The following is a 23,556-nucleotide window of genomic DNA, read 5'->3' as shown; positions in this document are numbered from 1 at the left end:
GCCATTCAGAAAACAGAGCTGAAGTTACAATTATGACCATGTTCCTTCAAAGGGAGTAAAAACACATATCCAGCATGTTTCTTTAAATGGAACAGTTTGCATATTGCAGTCGTTCCCCGGCCTCGACAGTGATTAATAATGTATGACGAGCAGCAGTGGAACACAAGCCAGTTTCTTTGCAGTCCACCACACTGGTGTGTGCGGTGTATTTAGGAGAAGATTTTCCACCTTCAACACATATCGAAGTGCATTAGTACCTGCCAGCTTCACAGCCCCAAGACATAGCAGGTCAGTAAATGGATAGACCTGTGAACAGCAGGTGATGATAGTGGTCCAACCGCCGCGTCTCAGAGGCTGTAAGCTCTTACTGCCTGTGATTCATCTATCAGCCCTGTGCTGTCTTCACATGATAATACCCTTTCGGAGTGTAACAGAGGAAAAGGACTGCAGAGGACTGACTCTTTTTGTCTGACTACCAGCTCAGCATTCACCCTGCCTGCATGTGTGTTTATTAGCAGCATTTTGCTCTTTCAGGGCCATAGCTGATTGATTTTGCATGCTTTCTCAGAGTAAGGAGGGGGCGCTGAGGTGAGTGACGTAGCCCTGCCCACAGAGGCCAGAGAAAAACACTGGCTTTCAAAACAAGGGCAGATGCCAGGAGAAACAAGGGTGGTGCTACGAAATCAAGGCATTCCGCTAGTGAGAGAGTCTTAGAGTGAAACATTTTAAACTCAGGGTGGGGGGGACTCCACATTGTTCATCTTTGAGGTCAGGACTTGGAATTGTGGGCTCTTCACTGGGCTCAGAATAGAGAAATCAGAGAAAAACGAATGAAGCCACCACGCTGTTTAGGTCAGTTCAGCATCTTAAACTGTCGACCACAGAGACAGCACATCGTGTATACATTGTCAGTTTGTTATGCTGTGGAGTGGATACGTTGTTCTGAGTGAGAAAGCCGCCTTGATTTAATTTGAATTCTGAAATGACGTTCTCTGCGTATCTCCTGTCTGCATGGGTTGGCTTGACAGAGAGAAGAAGGAAATTGGCTTCGGGCTTTGCTCCTAGACAGAGTTTATCTAGAAACCCAGCCGTCACTAGGAGACCTACACACACACACACACACACACACACACACACACACACACACACACACACACACACACACACACACACACACACACACACACACACACACACACACACACACACACACACACACACACACACACACACACACACACACACACACACACACACACACACACACATTAAGATTGCAGGCAGCCTCAAAGTTCAGGCATGTTTGTGAGTGTTTAGCAAAGAGAAAATTGTTTTGGAAGATTCATCCGAGAGGCTTTAATCCTTTTTAGTTCCCTTTGTTGTCTTTTAATCTCTGTGTGTGTGTGTGTGTGTGTGTTTGCTGGTTCACACACGCACTGATTCATGTGTGTTTGTTCATTTACAGTGGGTACGGAAAGTATTCAGACCTCTTCAAATTTTTCACTCGTCGTTTCATATAACAATAATAAAATACAATGAACTTTTTTGATTTTAGCAAATGGCTGCAATGAAACAAAGAGTGAAACATTTAAAGGGGTCTGAATACTTTTCCCACGTACCCACTGTATGTCCATGTTTGGTTTTCTTTATCTTAAAGTGTGTTAAACCTACAAAGCAGCTTACAGTATCATGGGTTGGACGGTTTTAGCTTCCTTCCTGGTAAACATTTTTTACCCTTAATGCCTTTATTCCAAGTTTAAAACATGTGCTCTTATGTACTGATGAACTGTGGACAGGTTTAATGATCCCTGTGTTTTCCCAATCAGCAGTCTCCGCACATTTCGTCTTTCTGTCAGATCAGTCGGGTGAAATCTCTGAGGTCAAAGTCCAGATGACTTTAATCATCCGGTTGACCCTCAGTGCCCCGCAGAGATGACATGACACACTGTTTGTTTTCCTGTCCTTCATTTTGTCCTTTTTTTGTATTGACAGTCCAACAACATGATCTTATTAATCATTAACATGATTTGATATGAATCACACACAGACTACAGATCCAAGCATCTATAAATGGTGGTATGCAGGGCTTTAAATGAACTTTTTAGATCATCAGCCAGCCTTAATGGCTAGTAACTCTACATTGTTGTTGGCGGGTGTTCATTTAAAGCCCTGATGGTGTGAATGATCACGAAGCCCACCATAGACTGAATAAAACATGGAAAAGGACACCCATTGATTTCTGAAGTGCAGTTTTGAAGCACGGTTTCAACAATGGTGTTTGCCATATTGGAAATGGTGTGTTGACCATACTGTACATTACTTACTAACAGTCAAAGAACTCCAGAGGTTCCCATGATGAAAACTTTGCCTCTACTTTCTTTACAGGCAATGAAGAGTACATTTTACATTTTACATACATATTTTGTACCAATTTCTGGTAGGTTGTTTTTTTTATAACTTGACTGTTTGTCCAGATTTGTTCGTCAGATGTATTTTTCACATCAAATATGTGAGCAGTGAAGTCATTACAGAGTGCTGTGGGAGGATTTTCAAAGACTCGTAATGAATCGCTCGTCCTGAGGCGCTTCTAACCCTTTGAACCGTTTCATCCTTCTCAGTGTCGCTGGAGATTTTTTGGTGGCTCGTTGTGGCCTCAATGTGTTTTTATGTCGGAGGCTTTATTCTGACATGAATAACTCTCATCACTGTTCAAGGCATGCAGAAGTGAGGTCGCTTTTTTAAACCACTTAGCTGTTCTCTGTGTCTGAATCTCTGTACCTACATGCTTCTAGATCGTCCTTATCGTGAAAGCATGTAACAGAAGGGTGTGTGTATGTATGTGTGTGTGTGTGTGTGTTTGTGTGTGTGTGTGTGTTTCCCCTCGCTGGGCTTTTCAGAGAGAAGCTTATGTGATTAGCTTTTTTTCCAGCAAAGATATTGATTAGATTCTGCCAGCATTGATTAAGCTGCACTTGTGTAGCACATCCAAAAATTGGAAAGGCTTTCTGGGTAACATGCCTCTGCCTTTGCTAAGTTGCTCTTTCAGGCGATTATCTCACTGCCCCCTTATGATTGTCCAAATAAAAACCATTACATGAAAAAACTGTTCAAATGAATGCTTTAACCATCTCACACTAACAAATCAGTTCTAGTCATTGAACTCCCTTGTGTTCTAGGGGTTAGGATTTGGCACTCTCACCCGCCATGGCCCTGGTTCGATTCCCAGTTAGGGATCTACCTTTGGAGAGGCAGAAGTTCAACCTGTCGGGACTTGGATTTGGAAACAACCCAGTCCCGGTGTGGACCTTTTCTCGAAATTAGTCTGGTTGCAGGAGAGGTGCCAGATCGCTTCTTAAGCACTACTGAGATGCCCTTGAGCAAGGCAACAAAACACCCCGACCAGCTCAGAAGCACTCACTCTGACATTTCTCCTCACAGGATTAATAAAGTACATCTTCTTCTTCTAATTAGATGTTTCATATTGTAAGCGCTCTATTTCTTGGTATACTGTCATTTATTCTACTTTCAGTCACAGGAGACATGACATCCTGATATGAAATGATTTTCCAAAGTTGATCAGAGAAGTCATCGGGAGTTTCACTGCACTGTTGCTGGCATTGAACATAGGAATGTAAAGAAGGAAACTTGTGTGTGTCTGTGTTACATTGATATTCCAAACAGAGGTTTGGGTTAACAGTGTGTTCTCACCAGAAAAGTGGCTTAATGAAGTGCACTCAAAGCAGTCAGCGTGCATGCTAATTGCAGTTCACTTTTGAGTGTGTTGTTGACGCAGACTATTTTTCCCGTCCTGAAGAGAATTGAAGAACCTGACTGATCCGAGCAGACTGGCGATCCCCTCAACACCTCCCACACAGGAGAGTCTGTTAGTGCTCATGCACTCTTTTGGAGACTGAAAACATTTGAAGAAGCAGCAGAGGCTCTACAGGTGAACATATTGAGGAAGGATGTGGATCAAAGAAAAGACGGAGAGGAATCGTTCCCCACAGGAAACCAAGCGGTGCTAAACTAACAATGATCGATATACTCAATTACTCCTGACGTTAAAGAAATGATGATAAAAAAAACAGTGGCATAAAAAAAAACCATTGTTTGGACATTGCAATTTTGCCTCTGAAAAAATATACCTATACCACTTGTACACCGCAAGTCACCTCCATATTCACACACTGATGACAGACGCAGCTTTGTTAAAAGCCCATCAGTGTTAAATAGTATGAATCCCTTTCACACACTACCGGCAAAACAGCGGGAGAAACTTAGGGTCAAGAGTTTCCTACATAATGGATATATCCATGGCTGCTGGAGCTGGGGATTGAACCCAGACCTTCCAGTTCGGAGCAAACCACCTCTGCCAACTGAGCCACAGATGCCCCACCAATCCCATTCTAAATACGTCCGTAATGTTGAAGTCATGCACAGATAGAAAAGCAGATGAGCACACACACATGCTGCTTCTTTTTGTGCCTTTACCACACACAGGCTCTCTGACTGTTTCCTTACATATGAATTTACTCATGAAAACAGATAAACTGTAAATAAAAGATTGTACTTCGTCAACCGTACGGTCTCATTAGCCATGATGTGACTCCACATGCAACTGCAGACAATGCTGAGACTATTGAGAACAAAGTAGTCACAGCGCACCCTGTTGGACAAACTTTGATATGACATTGTTTCTGAAGCACTCCAAGGACTGTCATTTGTTCTGGAAAAAAAAGTGTTTGATATTTTGTTGCGTGTGAAGCATGCACATTGACAAGTTGTATCTGACTTTTACACAAACTTCAATTTTCGTTAGGAGCCTTGTGTTATGCTGCTGCTCCCCGGGACGTCTCCCTGGATTATTAAATAGTTCCCTTGTCCTGGTTGGACATACTGTATCTCTGGGGCTGCTGTTGTGTTGTCTAATATGAAAGGTTGAACTATGAGCCAGCAGCACTTTCAAAGCTGCCCCAGTTCCCTCTACATCACTTGTTTGGGGTGGACGAGACAGCTTTAACATCATGAAGCAGCAGCATCAGTGTTTTTGAACATGGCCATAGATAATGAATGAGCATTTACTCCAAGCTTGAGAGTGGAGTGTGTTAGAGCTGGAGGGAGAAGAGGTAAGGGTGGGTTTAGAGTCTAGTGGCTAACAGATGTGATGTTCAATCAGTTATTGTATTTCTGCCAAGGTTATAGCTCGTTGTGAACTTATAGCAGAATGAAAACCACATTGCAGATCTTAACCACACATTTTATCATCTATAAGTTATAACTTTGGATACTTTTGATGGTTTTCTAACACATTTAGAGCCATCAAATCTTCTATATAGATTTGGAAACTCTGTGCTGCTGTGAATAGCATTTCACTACAAGTCTTGTGAATGTAAAATGTTACAGCGAGGAGGTTGCTGGTTTGAATCCCCGACAGAGACTGTGGAGTTTGCATGTTCTCCCCGTGCATGGTGCAGGTTCTCTCCAGGTACGCCAGGTTCCTCCCACTGTCCAAAGACATGTTCGTAAGGTTAACTGGTGCTGACTCTAAATTGTCCAGAGGTGTGAATGTGAGTGTGGCTGCTTGTCTGTCTCTATATATCAGCCCTGTGATTGGCTGGCGAACAGTTCAGAGTGTAACCCCGCATCTCGCCCTATGACAGCTGGGATCAGCTGCAGCCTCCCGCGACCCCAAACAGAAAAAGCAGTGTAGAAATGGGATGGATAGATAAACATAAATGTTTGGGTGGATAAAGTAAGAAAACAATAGCTGCACCACGGGCTCAAGGAACCTTTAGACAGTATTATCATTTTATTTCATGGATTTCTTCGCTGTAGGAAAAGCAATCCATAATATAAATGCTTAGCTGCAAACCTGATTGAGATCATAATTGAAACATTGTGATTTTGTGTTGGACAGAAGAGATGCCTTTGTAATTTCTGCTTAAAACCACCTCTCTCTCTCTCTCTCTCTCTCTCTCTCTCTCTCTCTCTCTCTCTCTCTCTCTCTCTCTCTCTCTCTCTCTCTCTCTCTCTCTCTCTCTCTCTCTCTCTCTCTCTCTCTCTCTCTCTCTCTCTCTCTCTCTCTCTCTCTCTCTCTCTCTCTCTCTCTCTCTCAGCTGATATGGAAGAAGTCTATGTGAATGCACTGACTTGTTGTTAATGTGGCTGTGACTGTGATGAGCCGACATTTGCAGTGGACAGCTTTGTTCTGCATGAGTGTGCTGTGTCTCCAATCACACTGCAGACCAACTTGAGATGATGATTTCTGGTGACATGCAGTCACAGTTCTGCGTACCTCTCCCCAGCTTTACAGAAAGCCATTTCCTCATGGAAGGTACAGGCTTTACTTGGCAAACAAATGGAAAGGAGAAAATTGGAGGGAGACAAAACCCTGCTGTGCCTGCTGAAAGCTGGTCTGATTTCTGCCCGTTTATGGTTTTTACTTCTGCAAATCCTGCCTCAGCTTTAGGATTTACTGGCCAGCTAGACCTGGCCAGAGGGATCAGAAGGATCTGGCCAGGTCCATCGATCTTTCCTCTAATGCTCATCTAAAAGCAAGTCAGGTTCCCTTTTTTCTTCACTCTTAGTCAAGCATCCAGTTTTTATTTTCTCCTCGACCTTACACTGTTTTTGTAGCTCGTACATCTGAGCACTTTAAAAAAAAAAAAAAAAGCACAACTCTTAATATGAGGCATGTTGTACAGTACAAGTGAACATTTTCTGGACCATAATTAAGTGCATATTTTCATTCTGACAGTGTTGGTATATTGAGAAGTTTTAGGTGCACTAAAGACATTTTAAATTCAGAACACAGCAGTTAAAGGTCACATATTCTCCCCCACTTCAACAAAGTGTAAATAAGTCTCAAAGCTCCCCAAAAAGTTTCTTGTTGTAAATCCACTCTGATCCTGTATTTGATCATGCATATAAACCCCTCTATTTCAGCCCTGCTAAGAACAGGCCTTTTCTGTGTCTGTCGCTTTAAATGCAAATAAGCTGTGTTTGACCACACCCCTTTATGGAAGGGCTTGGATGTCTTGGGCTTTCTCGCTTCCATATCCTATTGAGGAGGGGCTACTGCCCTTTGTGATGTCATGAAGGGAAAATCTCCAAACGACCTGTTTGAGTACACATTTTCTGAAAGTGGAGCAGGTAAAAGACGGAAAAGATGGACTTTTTTCATCATTGGGGGATTTGTAGACAGACTACAGACACATATTAGAGTTAGAGAAACATGGTGAAGTGGATTTTCCATAATATGAGACCTTTAACATTGGATGTCCATCACTTAATCATCGTCAGTAAACAGCAGGACTTATCCATCTGTCATTGGTAGCTCTTTTCTGAAAGCATACAGATTTGTCTTTTTCTTATTATTTATGTTGCTATTAAAGCTTCGTACGAACACCCGTGTTTTTCTCTCTCATTACTGTATCATTACATACATTACTGTATCATTTGAAGCAGGACATTTCTTTCAGATTTAAAATTAAAAAAAAAAGGAGAGAAAATCTCTACACCACATATTTACTGAGTAACATATGATACAAACATAACTTTAGTTTGATGGAAAAAAACACAACATTTTGAGCGTTGTTCTGACTTTTCTATAATAAGGCCTGACATGTGCTGGCGAACATCATCTGAAAAAAGTAAATAGCTGTAAGTAAGAACTTCCTGCTGGATAAAAGTTGCATTTAAAAGTTAAACGCATTCTCGATGGCTGCTGGGTATACATGGACATCTAACCTTATTAAAATACACTTACATCCTGCAAGTGATTTACAGTTTTTTTCACTGAGTCTGATGTCTATCTCCATCTCTCCCCCTCGCTTTCTGTCTCTCTCTGTGTCTCTCTCTCTCTCTCTCTCTCTCTCTCTCTCTCTCTCTCTCTCTCTCTCTCTCTCTCTCTCTCTTAGTGAGCTTTGTGGACTGCGGTGGAGGGAAGGTGTGGTTCGAGGTTGGAGATTCGTCTGACTTCAGGGTGAGTGAGGATGGTACCGTCTACAGCCTGCGGCGCCTCAGTCTGGCAGGAAAGGGAAAAGCCGGGTTGGTCGTCTATGCTCGAGACCTGCATTCCAAACAGATCTGGAAGACAAAAGTTCACCTCCATCACCATCCAGATGGCAAGAACGCAGGACCCCAACAGGTAACACTGTAGCACCATTTTACAGTTGTTTACCTACTGGTATTTTTGTAACACAGCACAGAATATATAGAGAGAAGATTTTGTGTTCAAAGGCATATACCTCTATGTAACAAAGGACGAATGTGCAACATTTTATACACTATAAATTTCAAACTTTTGACACATTTTACATACTTCTACATACAGCAGAAATCAAGTATATCCATCTCTGTGAGTCATGACTGTCCACAATGAGTGAGACGCATGATGTTGTCAGAGCCGTGTTAAGATGGACGGGACTGCTGACTCCTCCCCTTTTGTATACAGTCTGTCTGAGTAAGGGACTAGAGAAAGGAAGAAGAAAGTCACTTAAGCATTTTTAGATCATGGTCATTTTGTTTAAATTTAAGTGCAACGTGAAGTGCACCATTAGTCTGCTAACACAACAATGCAGTGTTAGTATTTGTTATTTTGCATTCCAATTCATAACTCCTTTGCGTGAATGCGAGGGGAGAGGGGTTGGAGATGTGCGGACGCTTCAGTGTGGCGGAGGTGTCACGCCAAACAGCAGCTCATTTTGGTTTGTAGCTGGTGCTCAAGAGCGCCAATTGCTGGATAAAAATGTGACACATTCTTCTCTTATTTCTTTCAAAGTCCAGCCACGTTCATTTCTAACATTTTAGCAACAATGCATTTCAGAGTGCTTCACACACGACATGAAAGAAACAGGAAAATGTAAAATCTACACATTATACACGAAGTGACTATCAGAAGTAACTAATCCCATTCATTACAACTGAACCCAGAAAAGACTGAGGTGATTGTTTTTGGCCCTAAAGAGGAAAGGTCAGAGGTCAGCACTTGTCTTGAATCCATGTCCTTAAGAACAACAAATCAAGCCAGAAATCTTGGTGTGATTATGGACTCAGACCTCAAATTCAACAACCACATTAAGATGGTAACAAAATCAGCTTATTACCATCTGAAAAATATTGCAAGAATCAAAGGTTTTCTGACCAAACAAGATTCAGAGAAATCTACAGGCCTTAGTAAAAAATCTGTCCGACAGCTGCAGCTGATACAGAACGCAGCAGCCAGAGTCCTCACCAACACAAAGAGGGTGGAGCATATTACACCTGTGCTTCAATCACTGCACTGGCTGCCTGTATGTCAGAGGATCGACTTTAAAATCTTACTACTGGTCTATAAAGCATTGAATGGTCTTAGCCCTAAATACATGTCAGATCTACTTGTAGAATATAAAACATCCAGACCGCTCAGGTCCTCAGGAAGAAGTTTACTCAGTGTTCCCAGAGTCAGAACCAAATGAGGTGAAGCAGCGTTTAGTCACTACGCTCCTCAACTGTGGAACAAACTCCCTGAACAACTGAGGACTGCCGGCACACTCAACTCCTTTAAATCAGGCCTTAAAACTTTGTTGTTCGCACAGGCTTTCAATTAGAAATATACTGTCTGACTTACTGCAACACATTCTTCCTTTTTTAATAGTTTTAACAGTTGTTCCTTTATCGAGTATTTTCACTTTCATCCCCATCTTTTAATGATGTATTTTGCATTCTTTCCTTAAACTCTGTTTTAATGTTTTTCTGTTTTTATGTCTGTTAAGCACTGTGAATTGCCTCGTGTCTGAACAGTGCTATATAAATAAACTTGCCTTGCCTTGCCTTGCCTACACACGGACACGCCGCCAACGAAGCAGCCAACCCCCGACCCTCCAGTTGAGAGGCAACTACCGCTGAGCCATAGCTGCCCCTACTAGAATATAGCTTTGCAAGTTCAAGTCCATTTACTATTTAAACATGCTAAGTCCACAGCAATGACTGAGTGCGATTGAACAAACAGTGCACACAGATAGTCTGTCAATGACTGATGAGGCTTTAGAAGAATTCATGAACAGAACATGACAGCTTTAACTCACACCTTGATGTGAGGCTGAAGATGCCAGTGTGAATCATGAAACAGTGTGAAAACGATGTGCTGTTATTCATCCCCGCGGCTTCAGTAATGTTGGAAGAGCTACAACGTACAGATAGGAAATGAGCTTTTCTAGCAGGGCAGGCTTCAGAGGTTGGCCAAGCCGCTCATCGCAGAGACAAAACAAGTCAAACAGCCATCTGTTGGTTTGTTTCATGTACAACAGGGATAATAAGGCCCTTTGCATGTATTCAGACAGGACACTGGCCTTAATTGGCCATTTTTCTGAGCCCATCTAACAAATAGCCAGCTACCATATGCTTTAGCGGCTATCAGCATCACTCGCTGTGTTCATTGAGGAGGAGATTCACAAAGAGTGAAAGGAGCTGTCAACAATTATTCATATAAAGTATTCACCCATGAGGCATTTAATAGCCAAAGGAGCTCTATCAGCACTGTGACCTTTAACTAAAAAGTAAGACCCAGGATGATTTCAAATCAAAGTGAACAGTAAGATAAACAGGCATCACATTTACAATCCACCAAGCTTGAAATGCCAGTTAAATCATTCTTTGTTGAAGCATTGTGACAGGGATCTCACTGAAACAACACCTTATTGCAATTCAATTGTTGACTATTTGTTCTTTGTGCTGCTTTGTGGGACTCATGCTTGTTCATATCTGCTTGTATTTGGATAGTAATAGTAGTTTATGATCCTTATCTTTGCTTTAACTCCAATCTATCCATCAAGCCATCCATTCTTCATCACACTTTTTGCCATTCAGGGTTGTAGGGAAATTGGAGCTGATTCCAGCTGTCATTGGGCGAGGGGCGGGGTTACACCCTGGACAGGTCGCCAGTCAATCACAGAGCTGACGTCCACAGACAGACAAGCAGCCACTCAAATTCACACGGGCAGTAAACCTTAAAAGCATGTTTTTAGCTGTGGGAGGAAGCTGTGGTACACTTAGGGTGCACACGCATGCATGTGGAGAACATGCAAAGGCTCTTGTCAGTTGTTTTTAGAGTAAAAAGGGTTAGCATTATACATTTGTTACACTTGATATTATGTGTATATTTAAAGAAGTGGAAATTAACTGAAACTAAATGATGCCAACTTTACTTCAAGGTGAGAAGGTGAACGGGGGTGAAGAAGCTCTTCCTGTGTTTACTCTGCACTGTAGCGGCTCAATGACCAGTCAAGCAGATTGATTTGTGCTTGCAAAGGACACACACACAAAGGCGCACACACACACAAAAGGTGACAGGTGGTGGTCATTTATCAGACTGACTATAATGAGAGCATTAATCCAAGCCAGTGGAATGCATTCAGAAATACCCTGAGTCACCAAGCTTTCCCAACAGGATGGCTCAGCCACTCAGCCGTGCTGTGCTCTGCTGTGCTGTGTGCATCTGTGTGTGTGTGTGTTTATGTGCCAACTACACACTTCTTGTTTACTGTCTCTACAGGTAAAGCCCAGTGATGCAACGCTGACTCAGCATGTAAGGGAGATCTTGTTTCCATGGCACAGCGTGGTTGTCAGGGGTGATGGCACTCTGAGGAGAGTGAAGAGAGACTGGGTCATTCCTCCTATCAACGTCCCCGAGAACTCACGAGGACAGTTCCCTGAGGACCTAGTCAGAGTAAGACACACACACACACACACAAGCTCTGTCTTACAGCAGGCGTGAGAACCCATCATTGACAAGCCCCAAAGATTACACCGTAGTGTTAATGTTAATGAACACATAATACAGAAGCTGACACACAGAAGCTGTGTGTGTGTGTGTGTGTGTGTGTGTGTGTGTGTGTGTGTGTGTGTGTGTGTGTGTGTATCAGCAGTAAATGGTAGATATGTCTTGTTAAATATATTCAGTACAAGTCAGGGCCAAAGTTAACGGTCAACAATCTGGCAGAACAATATGAATCTGTTATTCATACCTGAAAACAGCTCCTTTATTTACAGTCTGAAGGTATTATAGCTCTATTATTTAAAATATGGTCGATGTCATCCAGCACTAATCCTTGAAAATACAAATAGAAGATAGAAGTAAGTAAGACAATCTTGATAACCTAACATTGGGCAGTTGATAGGGACCTCTGTTGAGGACATGTTTCCTATATTTCTGTCATTGTGCTTGAAGAATATTTGACTCAGAAAGCACACTTTGGGCGTCCTTGGAAAGCTATGAACAGGTTTTGTATTGGTGAATAAGGTAAGTGATGGGATTATATAAGCTCGAGGTTTGTCTCATAATATAAAGATATTACAAGACAAACATTCAACAGATGTCTCAATTGGGACAGTGGGCCTTGATTCTTCTCAACCTCTGATTGATGCATGAAGACTGACAGGAGTCGGTTGGACTCTTAAAAAAGTCGTGCATTTAATCTGACACATAACAGCTTTTTAAAGCTCAGTGACGAGGTAGTGGACCAGACAAACTCACAGACGGGCCAAATGAGTGCTGAAGCACACGGCCACAGAAGTCCTATATTGTCTCTTACATTGCTCACTACAGAGTTCCAGACTGACTCTGGAAGCTGTGTTGCTTTACAAACAGTTTGTTTGGAGCTTCATGAAATTGAGCAGCTGCACACAAGCCCCTCAGCACCATGTGCAATACTGGGCATCAGCTGGAGCGGTTTGAAATGAGCTGCAATTGGACTTTTGAACTCCTGGATACATGTTCTTTAATATGTGAAATGACCCTTTACTAACAGTCCAATGATGTGGCTTTGCCAAATGCTTTGACAATGGTATATATTCTTTAAGTTTGTTGTTGAAGGGATAATGGTCTGGTGCTTTTTGCTTATGGATGGCTAATGTAAATGATAAATGAGTAAATAGTATAAATGGCGAGGAATCATGGGAGTGAAAGCGAACTTCATGTTGACTGAAGTCAAGACGACGGGTCGAAACTGACCCAAGGAAAAGAATATTTAGAGACCTAATGTATCCAACTATCATTCACAGGACGATGTTATCACAGCATCAGTACGGCAACTTTATGAGCACTTCCTGCTTCCTTATGTAGCGGTCTTTGACGAAACATCCAATGTTTCCGTGGTAACGCTAAACCAGTCTGTCTGTCATGGCGGCTTTGTCATAGCAGCTACCACAGCAAGACATGTTCCGTAACAAGAATAAGTGTGGAAGATTTCTCTGGCTTTGATGACTGTTGGACATTTTTGAGGTCGTGTAAGAATGCAACCAAAATATACTACATAGGATTAGTCCAATCTAATTGATTTAGATATTTAAGTGTCAAACTTCTTGACTGAAATCCTTCCTGTAGAATGATGTGGCATCTGTTGCCGGTGTTTCATCATGAAGCAGGATTTATATTAGCTCTGACCTTGATTTGAAGTCGCAGCTTACGTCTAATTATACTCCGTTATTTATTATGCTTTGTAAACATGGTTATGTGAGATCAGTCTAAACAGTGATGTCTTTCTCTGCTTTGCTTGTGATCAAATAGACAGTACACAGGCTATTTATGGTGCACCAGGCATTGCTTTTTCTTTAGACTTCAGCTCCAATCAGACTTGCTGTAGTTATGCAGCTGGAGCCTCAAGTAGTGCTGTGTGTTTTTCTTAAGCAAGCCCAAGTCATCCTGACAGACAAGACACATCCAGGTCACATTCAGAAGGTTAAGCTCCACTTAAATATCTTTTATTTCCACCTTTAAAAAACACTTTATGCTTACTGTGGTTTAGGGAGGGATGAATATTTGTATGTTTGATATAATCACCCTTCCCACTGATCTAATCACTCTCAGTTTTTACTTCCCACTTTAACTGTTTCTCTGTGTTTTGCTTTTCCTGTTTATAGATTATTGTTAATCTCTGGCTGACATTCCTTTTCTTTCTTTACCCATATCTGTCTGTGCTCTAGATCCGCTCGGACCGAGATAAGAACCGAATGCTGCGTTACAGTGTGACAGGCCCTGGGGCCGACCAGCCTCCGACTGGCATTTTCATCATCAACCCGATCTCAGGCCAGCTCTCTGTCACCAAGCCTCTAGACAGAGAGCACATCTCAAACTTCCATGTAAGTCTCCCTTATCCAGAAATGCTGACATGAACTGCAGAGCAAACTGATGAAGCCATTTCACTTTTACTTTGGATTTTTTATGTTGATGTTCTTTTGACTTACATTGTTCGCTTCTTAAAGTCAGTCACACTGAGAGCCATCATTTAACGATGTAAATTACATAAAATTCTAAAGTTCATGGCAAGGTGTGTCTGACTACATTTTGCTGGTTATGTAGCTCAGAATCTTAGGCGCAAAGAAGTTGGACTCACTCAGCGGATCTCATTCATACACAGACCAAACTCCAGACTGATTATTAAACCTCTTTCCTTTCATTATGCCCCTGAGAACACACTCATTAGTTAACTTGCTATTTAAACAATATGAGCGCTGGTTGTTTAAGTGACAAATGCCTCAGCAGGATGATGGGAAAGAACTGCGCTGCACGCCAATTGGCTGTGCACCAGGCGAAAGTTAGGGCCCAATGTTAGCTGAAGGGTGAGTGATTTTTGACAAAATGTATGCTCAAAGTTAAAATACACATCTGTTCACAGTAGAAAATGAAAATCGCGCAAGGTAAAAGAGTTTAACACAGAGACAGTTACTGCACATAATTTGAAAAGGCCAGTGAGTCTTGTGAGGGCACAACAGAAGCTAGGGGTTGGCTAATGCCGTTCTGTGGATTTTGTTAAAAGAAACATTTGAACAAGAAATCTGTTGAGCTGCTTTTTATTAGAAGACCATGTCAGCTTAAGTTTAAAAATACACCTCTGGAGTAACTATTAAAATGGTTATTTCCTGTCGAGGTAATCCATATCTCTTTGGTCTTTAATAGGGAGTTGCATGCCTTCTTTGACATAAAAAAAGAGACTAACACCAAAGAATTTGGTAAATGGTAAATGAACTTGTGTAGCACTTTTTTTCTCTTCTGGCCACTCAAAGAGCTTTTTCACCACATATCACACCTATACATTCACACACTGATGGCTGGATGTATATTGACCATAAAGTAACTAATCCCATTTGCATGTACACTTTCATATGCCCTGGTGTAGCAAGGGGAGCACTTCGGGGTTACGTGTCTTGGCCACATCGGACATGTTGCTTGAAGTAGTTTGGGATCGAAGCGGTTGAGCGACAACGAGTCTAAAACTAAGCCACCGCTGCCCAAAACCTTTTGGTCATAACTAACGGTTTAAGATGTTTATAAAAACTATCAATATACTTGGCTTCAAAGCCCAATTCTATCCTGATTCCAGTAAAATGCTGACCTTTGCTTCTCCAAACTGAAACTCAGAATTCACTGGAACAGGGAGAGAATGTCTCACTGTTGCCAAAACACCACAATGAAACTTGGCTTTTGCTTTGTAGCTATTTTATCTCTGCAGGCAGGTTTCTTTACTTAGGCTCAGAGGAAGCATTACTATTTAACTTTCCCTTTTGATGTTTAACACTAACGGAGTGGTCTCTGCTGAAATGACATGTCATGGTTCCAAGGCAAAACAATCTTTGCTTACAAAGGAAATACAAGGATACGAATCCAGGCAGGCAAACAGTTAAAGGGGTAAAACTAGGGTTGCGAAGGGCTGGAAAGTTTTCTGTAATTTTTTGGAAACTTTCCATGGGAGTTAAGCTTGAGAATTTTGGAAATATTCCAAATCAGAAACTTCCCATTAGAATTATGGAAATTTATGGGAATAATGGGATTTTATGGGAATTACCTGGAAATTGAGGGTAATTTAATCAAACGGTATCATATCCAAGCATAAATGTAAACATTTTGTTTTGTCCTAAGCAGACATCCATGCAAAATAATACTATTAAAACAACATTTCCACAGATTTACATCACATTTTTAAAATTACCCCATTCTGTCATCCAAACTTGCTTCCCGTTATGGAGTGCAATGTGTGGCTTTCAATAGTCTTGTGCTCTGCACTCAAAGTGAGGTCCAGGGTCCTAGAAATCATCTGTGCATGTGATGAAGGAGTGCACAGTGCATTAAGGGGACGTGGCCTCAACAGCCCTGCAGTAAGCAGTGTGCTCTGTGCATGTGATGTGTACTTTCATGAAATCAGTTATTTTTTAATAGAGATTATGCTAAATGACATTTTCCCCACATATTTGAGTTCCTTGTTAAGGGATAACATTCCATTTTGTAAATTCTTAGTTTATTCCTGTGTATTCCCTTAAATTCCTTTTAATTTCCATGAAAAGTTTCCAACTTTGAAAATTAACGGAGCTCCACTAGTGCTGAGACAAAGGAATTTTTGTCTAGGCTAAAGTAAAAAAAATCTATAAATTTACACAGAAAGTGAAACTGGTTAAATGTGCATGGAGCTCATCAGGGAACAGGTGAGGAGAATCTATGGGCAAAGAGGCAGCTGGGAGTGGTCAGGTCGTGACATCATGTGACTAAAGAGTTGGTCCACAGCACATCTTGATCATGACGATGTGCAAAGTAAGGTGGCTACAGCTCTTTGTCTGCTCATCTCATTGTCAGACTGAAGGTACTAGTTGGTAAAAAAAAAAAAAAAAAAGGTTTTTAATATTTTAACATGTGAGTTCTCTTCATCTTTAGCTTCTTATAATGTGCTTGAAGAGGAACTTTAACAAAATGCAGCTTAACATCAGACCTAACCTTATAGCGTCTATTTGCTGAAGATAAAGATAGAAAAACACATCTTGTACTTTCTTTCTGCTTCACTTGACGCCTGAATCTGCTCAACGCTGCCTCACCACCCTGGTTTTATGTCATCCTCCTGATTTTATTTTCATCTGTGCTGTCACTGTGCTGGATATATTCTCTCTCTCTCTCTCTCTCTCTCTCTCTCTCTCTCTCTCTCTCTCTCTCTCTCTCTCTCTCTCTCTGAGATGAAGATGTTTTTTTTTCTTAAAGAAGAAGCTTGGTGTTTGCTTACTATATCTAATACAGTCACATCCACCTTTGAGAGCAGAGTCTAACCTTTTGATCTGGAGGAATGCACACACAGACACATACACACATCACACGGGGGAGTGGAAATCTGGAGTCACAGCAGGGTAATTTGCATTTAAGCTGTCTGATGAATATTCATGTGATTGGACGTAGTTGTCAGAGCTAGGAGCGGGGATTGGCTGCATGTTTATTCATGAGGGAGTCTTTGGCTCTTTGAGAGCCTGATACAGATGCTTCATACTTTATAAAGGGATGCTTTATCGAGGCTTGAAGGCCAATCAATAGCTACTGTCAGCATTTCTGACCAATGTATGCTAAATAAATACACGCCTTAGGCCTGCTCTTTCAAGTGAACAGCAAAGATGTAATAAAAATGAAGTAACTCCATAGTTTCAGTATAGTTTTATAAAACTGTACAGGTTTTGGTTTTAAAAGTGTTTATTACCTTATTAGAAGTTTTCATGATCTGATTCTGTACGCAACAAGTCATTCAAACAGTGCATGAATGCGGAGTTGTTGAATGATGAGCACTGGAAAATGAATCACATGTTCTGAAAAGGCAAGAAAAATTCTTTGTCAAATCGATAGTGTTTGTCATATCTAAAGTGGGAGCGCCTCTTTTCATCCCATACCAACAAAAGCTCAGGATACTAGGGTCATCAAATTGGGCAGCTGTGGTTCAGTGGTAGAGTGGGTCATCTCTCAACCAGGGGGTAAAGTGTTCGATTCCCAGCTCCTGCAGCCACATGGCAGGTGTGTCCTTTGGCAAGACACTTGGATGAGTTCAGCTGCCTCTATCATCAGAGTGTGAATTTGAAGGCGTGAACTGAGGTGTGAAAGAGCTTTGAGCAGTCAGAAGAAAAGCTTTTCAAGCTCAGGTCCATTTAGTGTGACAGAATGCCTGCTAAATGACTTCCAATTCCCCCAGCTCTACATAGTGTTTAATGCTAATAAACAAAGATAAAGAGGGATAGTTGACATAGCAAATATAAACTAAAATCCACACAAGTTTTTACTCTCTCCTCTAACATTGATCCCTGAGTTTTAAAAGTGATCTTAAAAGCTGGTATTCAAAAAATCAGTCCTCAGAGCTGATTACAGCACCACAGGTGATCAAGTATAAGATCACAAGAAATGGCCTGACATCAACCACAACCCCCTGAAACTTATAGGGAGTGTGTGTGTATGTGTGTGTGTTTGTGTCTTACAGTTACGAGCCCACGCTGTTGACCTAAACGGGAATCAGGTAGAGAACCCCATCGACATTGTCATCAACGTCATCGACCAGAACGACAACAGACCAGAGTTCACACACACAATCTTCAACGGCTCAGTACCCGAGGGTTCCAAGCCTGGTAACCACACGCGCACACACACACACACACACACACACACACACACACACACACACACACACACACACACACACACACACACACACACACACACACACACACACACACACACACACACACACACACACACACACACACACACACACACACACACACACACACACACACACACACACACACACACACACACACACACACACACACACACACACGCAGTCTTGGACACGCTCGTGGAACTTGTGAATTTCCCCGCTCTTCATTGATGTATCTGTGTTGACTGCTTATGTGTTTCCCTGCAGGATCCTTTGTGATGACAGTGACAGCAGTGGACAAGGATGATCCAAAAACTGCCAATGGGATGCTGCGATATAAGATCCTGTCCCAGAATCCCCAGAGCCCATCCTCCAACATGTTCACAATTAACAACAGGACTGGTGACATCATCACCGTGGCAGCGGGCCTTGATCGTGAGGTGTGTGTGTGTGTGTGTGTGTGTGTGTGTGTGTGTGTGTGTGTGTGTGTGTGTGTGGGACGTTTTGTAAGGCTCATCACTAAACCCATAAGGAGCAGCTGCTTCTTAGCCTGTGAATGTCGACACAGCCTGCAGTGATTCCTGCACAACAAAAACAGCTCCCAGATCTTTATTCTACTTATATTTTTAAATTAGGAGATGATCCTAATGTTCTCGAGTCATGATCTCTCTGAATCAAACACTTCTTCGTTTGTCCAATCAGCTCCACGAGTCATGTCTGCAATTTGCTTTATTAAAATCATTAATATTATGGAATATTACAGGCAAGGCAAGGCAAGTTTATTTATATAGCACTGTTCAGACACGAGGCAATTCACAGTGCTTTACAGACATAAAAACATAAAAACATTAAAACAGAGTTTAAGGAAAGAATGCAAAATACATCATTAAAAGATGGGGATGCAGGTGAAAATACTCGATAAAGGAACAACTGTTAAAACTATTAAAAAAGGAAGAATGTGTTGCAGTAAGGCAGACAGTATATTTCTAATTGAAAGCCTGAGCGAATAACAAAGTTTTAAGGCCTGATTTAAAGGAGTTGAGTGTGCCGGCAGTCCTCAGTTGTTCAGGGAGTTTGTTCCACAGTTGAGGAGCGTAGTGACTAAACGCTGCTTCACCTCGTTTGGTTCTGACTCTGGGAACACTGAGTAAACCTCTTCCTGAGGACCTGAGCGGTCTGGATGTTTTATATTCTACAAGTAGATCTGACATGTACTTAGGGCCAAGACCATTTAATGCTTTATAGACCAGTAGTAAGATTTTAAAGTCGATCCTCTGACACACAGGCAGCCAGTGCAGTGATTGAAGCACAGGTGTAATGTGCTCCACCCTCTTTGTGTTGGTGAGGACTCTGGCTGCTGCGTTCTGTATCAGCTGCAGCTGTCGGACAGATTTTTTACTAAGGCCTGTAAACACACCGTTACAATAATCCAGCCTGCTGAAAATAAAAGCATGAACAAGTTTCTCTGAATCTTGTTTGGTCAGAAAACCTTTGATTCTTGCAATATTTTTCAGATGGTAATAAGCTGATTTTGTTACCATCTTAATGTGGTTGTTGAATTTGAGGTCTGAGTCCATAATCACACCAAGATTTCTGGCTTGATTTGTTGTTCTTAAGGACATGGATTCAAGACAAGTGCTGACCTCTGACCTTTCCTCTTTAGGGCCAAAAACAATCACCTCAGTCTTTTCTGGGTTCAGTTGTAAAAAGTTCTGACACATCCACTCAGTGATTTCGTTGATGCACTTGCTCAGTGAGTATAAGGCACTATGGTCATTCGTTGACACTGATATATAGAGCTGTGTGTCATCTGCATAATTATGATAGGAAACGTTGTAATATTCCATGATCTGAACGAGAGGGAGCATGTAGATGTTAAATAAAAGCGGCCCAAGGATGGAACCTTGAGGAACTCCACAGGTGATCTTCACATGCTCAGATTCATAATTACCAACAGACACAGTGTAGACCCTGTCCTGCAAGTAAGATTTAAACCAATTTAAGGCAGTTCCAGAAACTCCAAGCCAGTTTTGAAGTCTGTCCAGCAGTATGTTATGGTCCACCGTATCAAATGCAGCACTAAGATCCAGTAGCACTAAAACTGAGACTTTAGATGCATCACTGTTCACATAGATATCATTTAGCACTTTGATAAGAGCAGTCTCAGTGCTGTGCTTTGACCTGAATCCAGACTGAAAAACACTGAAGTATTTATTTTGTACCATAAAAGTGTTAAGTTGCACAAACACTGCTTTTTCGATTATCTTGCCTAAGAAAGGCAAATTAGATATGGGTCTATTGTTATTAATTGATAAAGCATCCAGATTACTCTTTTTTAGGAGGGGTTTAATCACTGCTGTCTTTAGTGACTCAGGAAAAGTGCCTGTCTGCAGAGAGCTGTTAACTATCTGCAATACATCTGGTGCAACACAGGTAAAAACATTTTTTAAAAAGCTTGTGGGCAGAATGTCAAGACTGCATGTAGTGGACCTGAGGTGTTGAACTATGTCTGTTAATGCTACAGGATCTAGAAGGTGAAAATGTGCCAGGTTAGCTAAATTGTTTTCATTAGGAGGTACAGGAGTTACAGTCAGGCTGCCTGTCGTAGACTCATTGACTGTCTGTCTAATCTGTTCAATCTTTTGGGTGAAGTGCGATGCAAAATCATTGCATGCCTTTACAGATAACAGTTCAGCAGGAACTGATGCTGAGGGGTTGGTCAGCCTGTCCACGACAGTAAACAAAGTCCGAGCATTGTTGCTGTGCTTGTTGATTATCTCAGAGAAGAAGGACTGTCTGGCCCTTTTGAGTTCTAAGTTATATAAGCGGAGCGCCTCTTTAAAGATGTCATAATGAACCTGGAGTTTAGTTTTTCTCCACCTGCGCTCAGCTTGTCTACAATCTTTTTTCTTTGTTATAACAAGTGTCCCATTCCTCCAATGGGGCTTTCTCTTTACACAGACAGCTTTGGCCTTGACTGGGGCAACGGCATCAATAATATTTAGAACCTTAGCGCTGAACTTATCTACAAGGTCTTTGACAGGAGCTGAGTGTAGAGCTGGTGTGTTAGTGAATGCCTCAGTGAAGAGTGTGCATGTGTTGTCATCAATGTAACGTTTTCTGATCAGCTCTGTTTTGCCTTCTCTGCAGTCAGCCAAGATGGAAGCTTTAAAGGAAACACAATAGTGATCAGAGATGGCAACATCATTCACTACAACATCAGAAACCATTAGACCTCTTGAAATGACCAAGTCCAGAGTGTGTCCCTTGTTATGTGTTGGATTTGTTACATGCTGGGAGAGATCGAAGTTTTCCAAGATGTTTATAAGTTCTTTCCCACTGTTATCTCTTGGATTGTCTAAATGAATGTTGAAATCACCCACTATAATAACACAGTCATAATCAATACACACAGCAGACAATAGTTTGTTGAGGTCATAAAAGAAGTTTGCATTATACTTTGGTTTCCCTCCAGGGCCTAATCTTAATAGTTTAGCAGCAATACATACTCTACATGATGGTGTACTTGAACTATATTATGATATTGATGTTTTTTACATATTTCCTTTTCTTGAACCTATTTATTTCTGCCTGTTTCTAGAAAGTCACCCAGTACACCCTGATCATCCAGGCCACTGACATGGAGGGAAACCCCACCTATGGCCTGTCCAACACCGCCACCACTGTCATCAGAATCACCGATGTCAACGACAATCCCCCAGAATTCACGACCGACACAGTAGGTCCACTCAGAGATCTTCTTGCACATTCTGCCGAGAAATAGAACAGTTACCAAACTGCATGCGACAGGACGTCGCTGTTCCTCTACACAGGACTGAAGTGCTACAAGTTTGATTGGTACAGGCAGATGGTAAAGGAGGGGAAAACCAATGAAATGAACAATGTGTTTGCCTTCCTTAGTAAAGTGAAAATGCTTTGACAGAAGGGAGCCGACTTGTGGTAAATTTGGTCTTTATCTCGGGAAACAGAAGCAATTTGCTCTTGTAGTTGTCTCCTCCTTGGCCCCTTTTCTAAACGGGAACTATGTGAATGTATTGATGTTACATCTGCAGTGTTTTAAAGTACTGTTTCTTTGTTATCCTCTTTCAGTTTTTTGGAGAGGTGTATGAAAACAGGGTAAATGTGATCGTCACTAACCTCACAGTGACGGACAAAGACCAGCCTCACACTCCAGCCTGGAGTGCTGTGTACCGCATCATCGCTGGAGACCCCACTGGGCGCTTCTCCATCCCCACTGACCCCACCACTAATGAAGGCCTGCTCACTGTGGTCAAGGTGGGATCTGGTTTCCATGACACACAGACACACTCTCAGAAATGGACATATGAAGGTGTATCCGCCTAAAGCAAAGATTATGTTGTTTGAATTGTTTGTTTTGAATTGTCTTTTTTTTTTTTTTGGATGTACTATTTGGTTTCCAGTCTTCTACTGAAATATTTCATCCTTGGGGTGCATTCAGAGAAGCAGGCACTACAGCACCTGCCTGTTAAAAGGTGTATAATTCTGGGAATAGAGAGCACTGAAATAATTGCGATTGTTCCTCTTGCTGGGGTTTCTGTGGTTGCCATGGCAAGCTGCCGTCATCAACAACCCCTCACTGTCTGAAAGCATCTCTGAGGTTTCAGCCTGGTCTGTTGGGATAGCTCTGCTCATTGCTGGTAACATCAGGCACATTTTAAGATGTAGTAAGATGTCAAGCAGCTTGAATGGCTCTGTGTCCGTCATTCTATGTCTATTAATGAATGTGCAAACTGGCCTCCTCTACAAAGCTATTTTCTCGTCAGTATCCGTTCAGTGAATAATTACCTAGAGAGAAAAAAAGGTGCCGGATGTCTTTTCAACATGAACATAATTAAGAAGGGGAAGGTTTTTGGTTTGTCTGAAAAGCATTCCTTCGAGGGCTGCATATTCACAGCCCAGACTTTACAACTGAGACAGAAAGAAGAAATAAAAGAGTGAGAAAACGTTTGTTTTAAAAAGAGGTGTGCACACATCGGACTGTGTACAACAGACTACACTTTAAAGGTCCGGCCCCACTACATGTGACAATTCTTGCACCCCATCCACTTTATAGTGGACGCAACATGCGAGTCGGGAAAGGATTATGGGA

The 23,556-nt window shown here is 41.8% G+C and overlaps 1 protein-coding gene across 1 annotated transcript in view; it reads left to right on the top strand.

Annotated features, from left to right (window-relative positions):
- LOC306828695 (cadherin-2-like) overlaps window positions 1-23,556 on the top strand; it is a 92,954-nt gene that overhangs the window by 34,420 nt on the left and 34,978 nt on the right. The window contains exons 3-9 of the mRNA XM_079351260.1: window positions 7,920-8,149; window positions 11,534-11,707; window positions 13,963-14,118; window positions 18,249-18,393; window positions 18,693-18,865; window positions 22,027-22,164; window positions 22,536-22,721. Of these exons, the coding sequence (XP_079207386.1) occupies window positions 7,920-8,149; window positions 11,534-11,707; window positions 13,963-14,118; window positions 18,249-18,393; window positions 18,693-18,865; window positions 22,027-22,164; window positions 22,536-22,721 (1,202 nt within the window). The remainder of the gene's footprint in view (window positions 1-7,919; window positions 8,150-11,533; window positions 11,708-13,962; window positions 14,119-18,248; window positions 18,394-18,692; window positions 18,866-22,026; window positions 22,165-22,535; window positions 22,722-23,556) is intronic.

This window comes from Symphodus melops (assembly GCF_947650265.1).
Source record: "Symphodus melops genome assembly, chromosome: 8".
NCBI classification, from domain to species: domain Eukaryota; kingdom Metazoa; phylum Chordata; class Actinopteri; order Labriformes; family Labridae; genus Symphodus; species Symphodus melops.
Note: the sequence above shows the minus strand (reverse complement) of the source record. Positions and strands in the feature narration are given on the sequence as shown.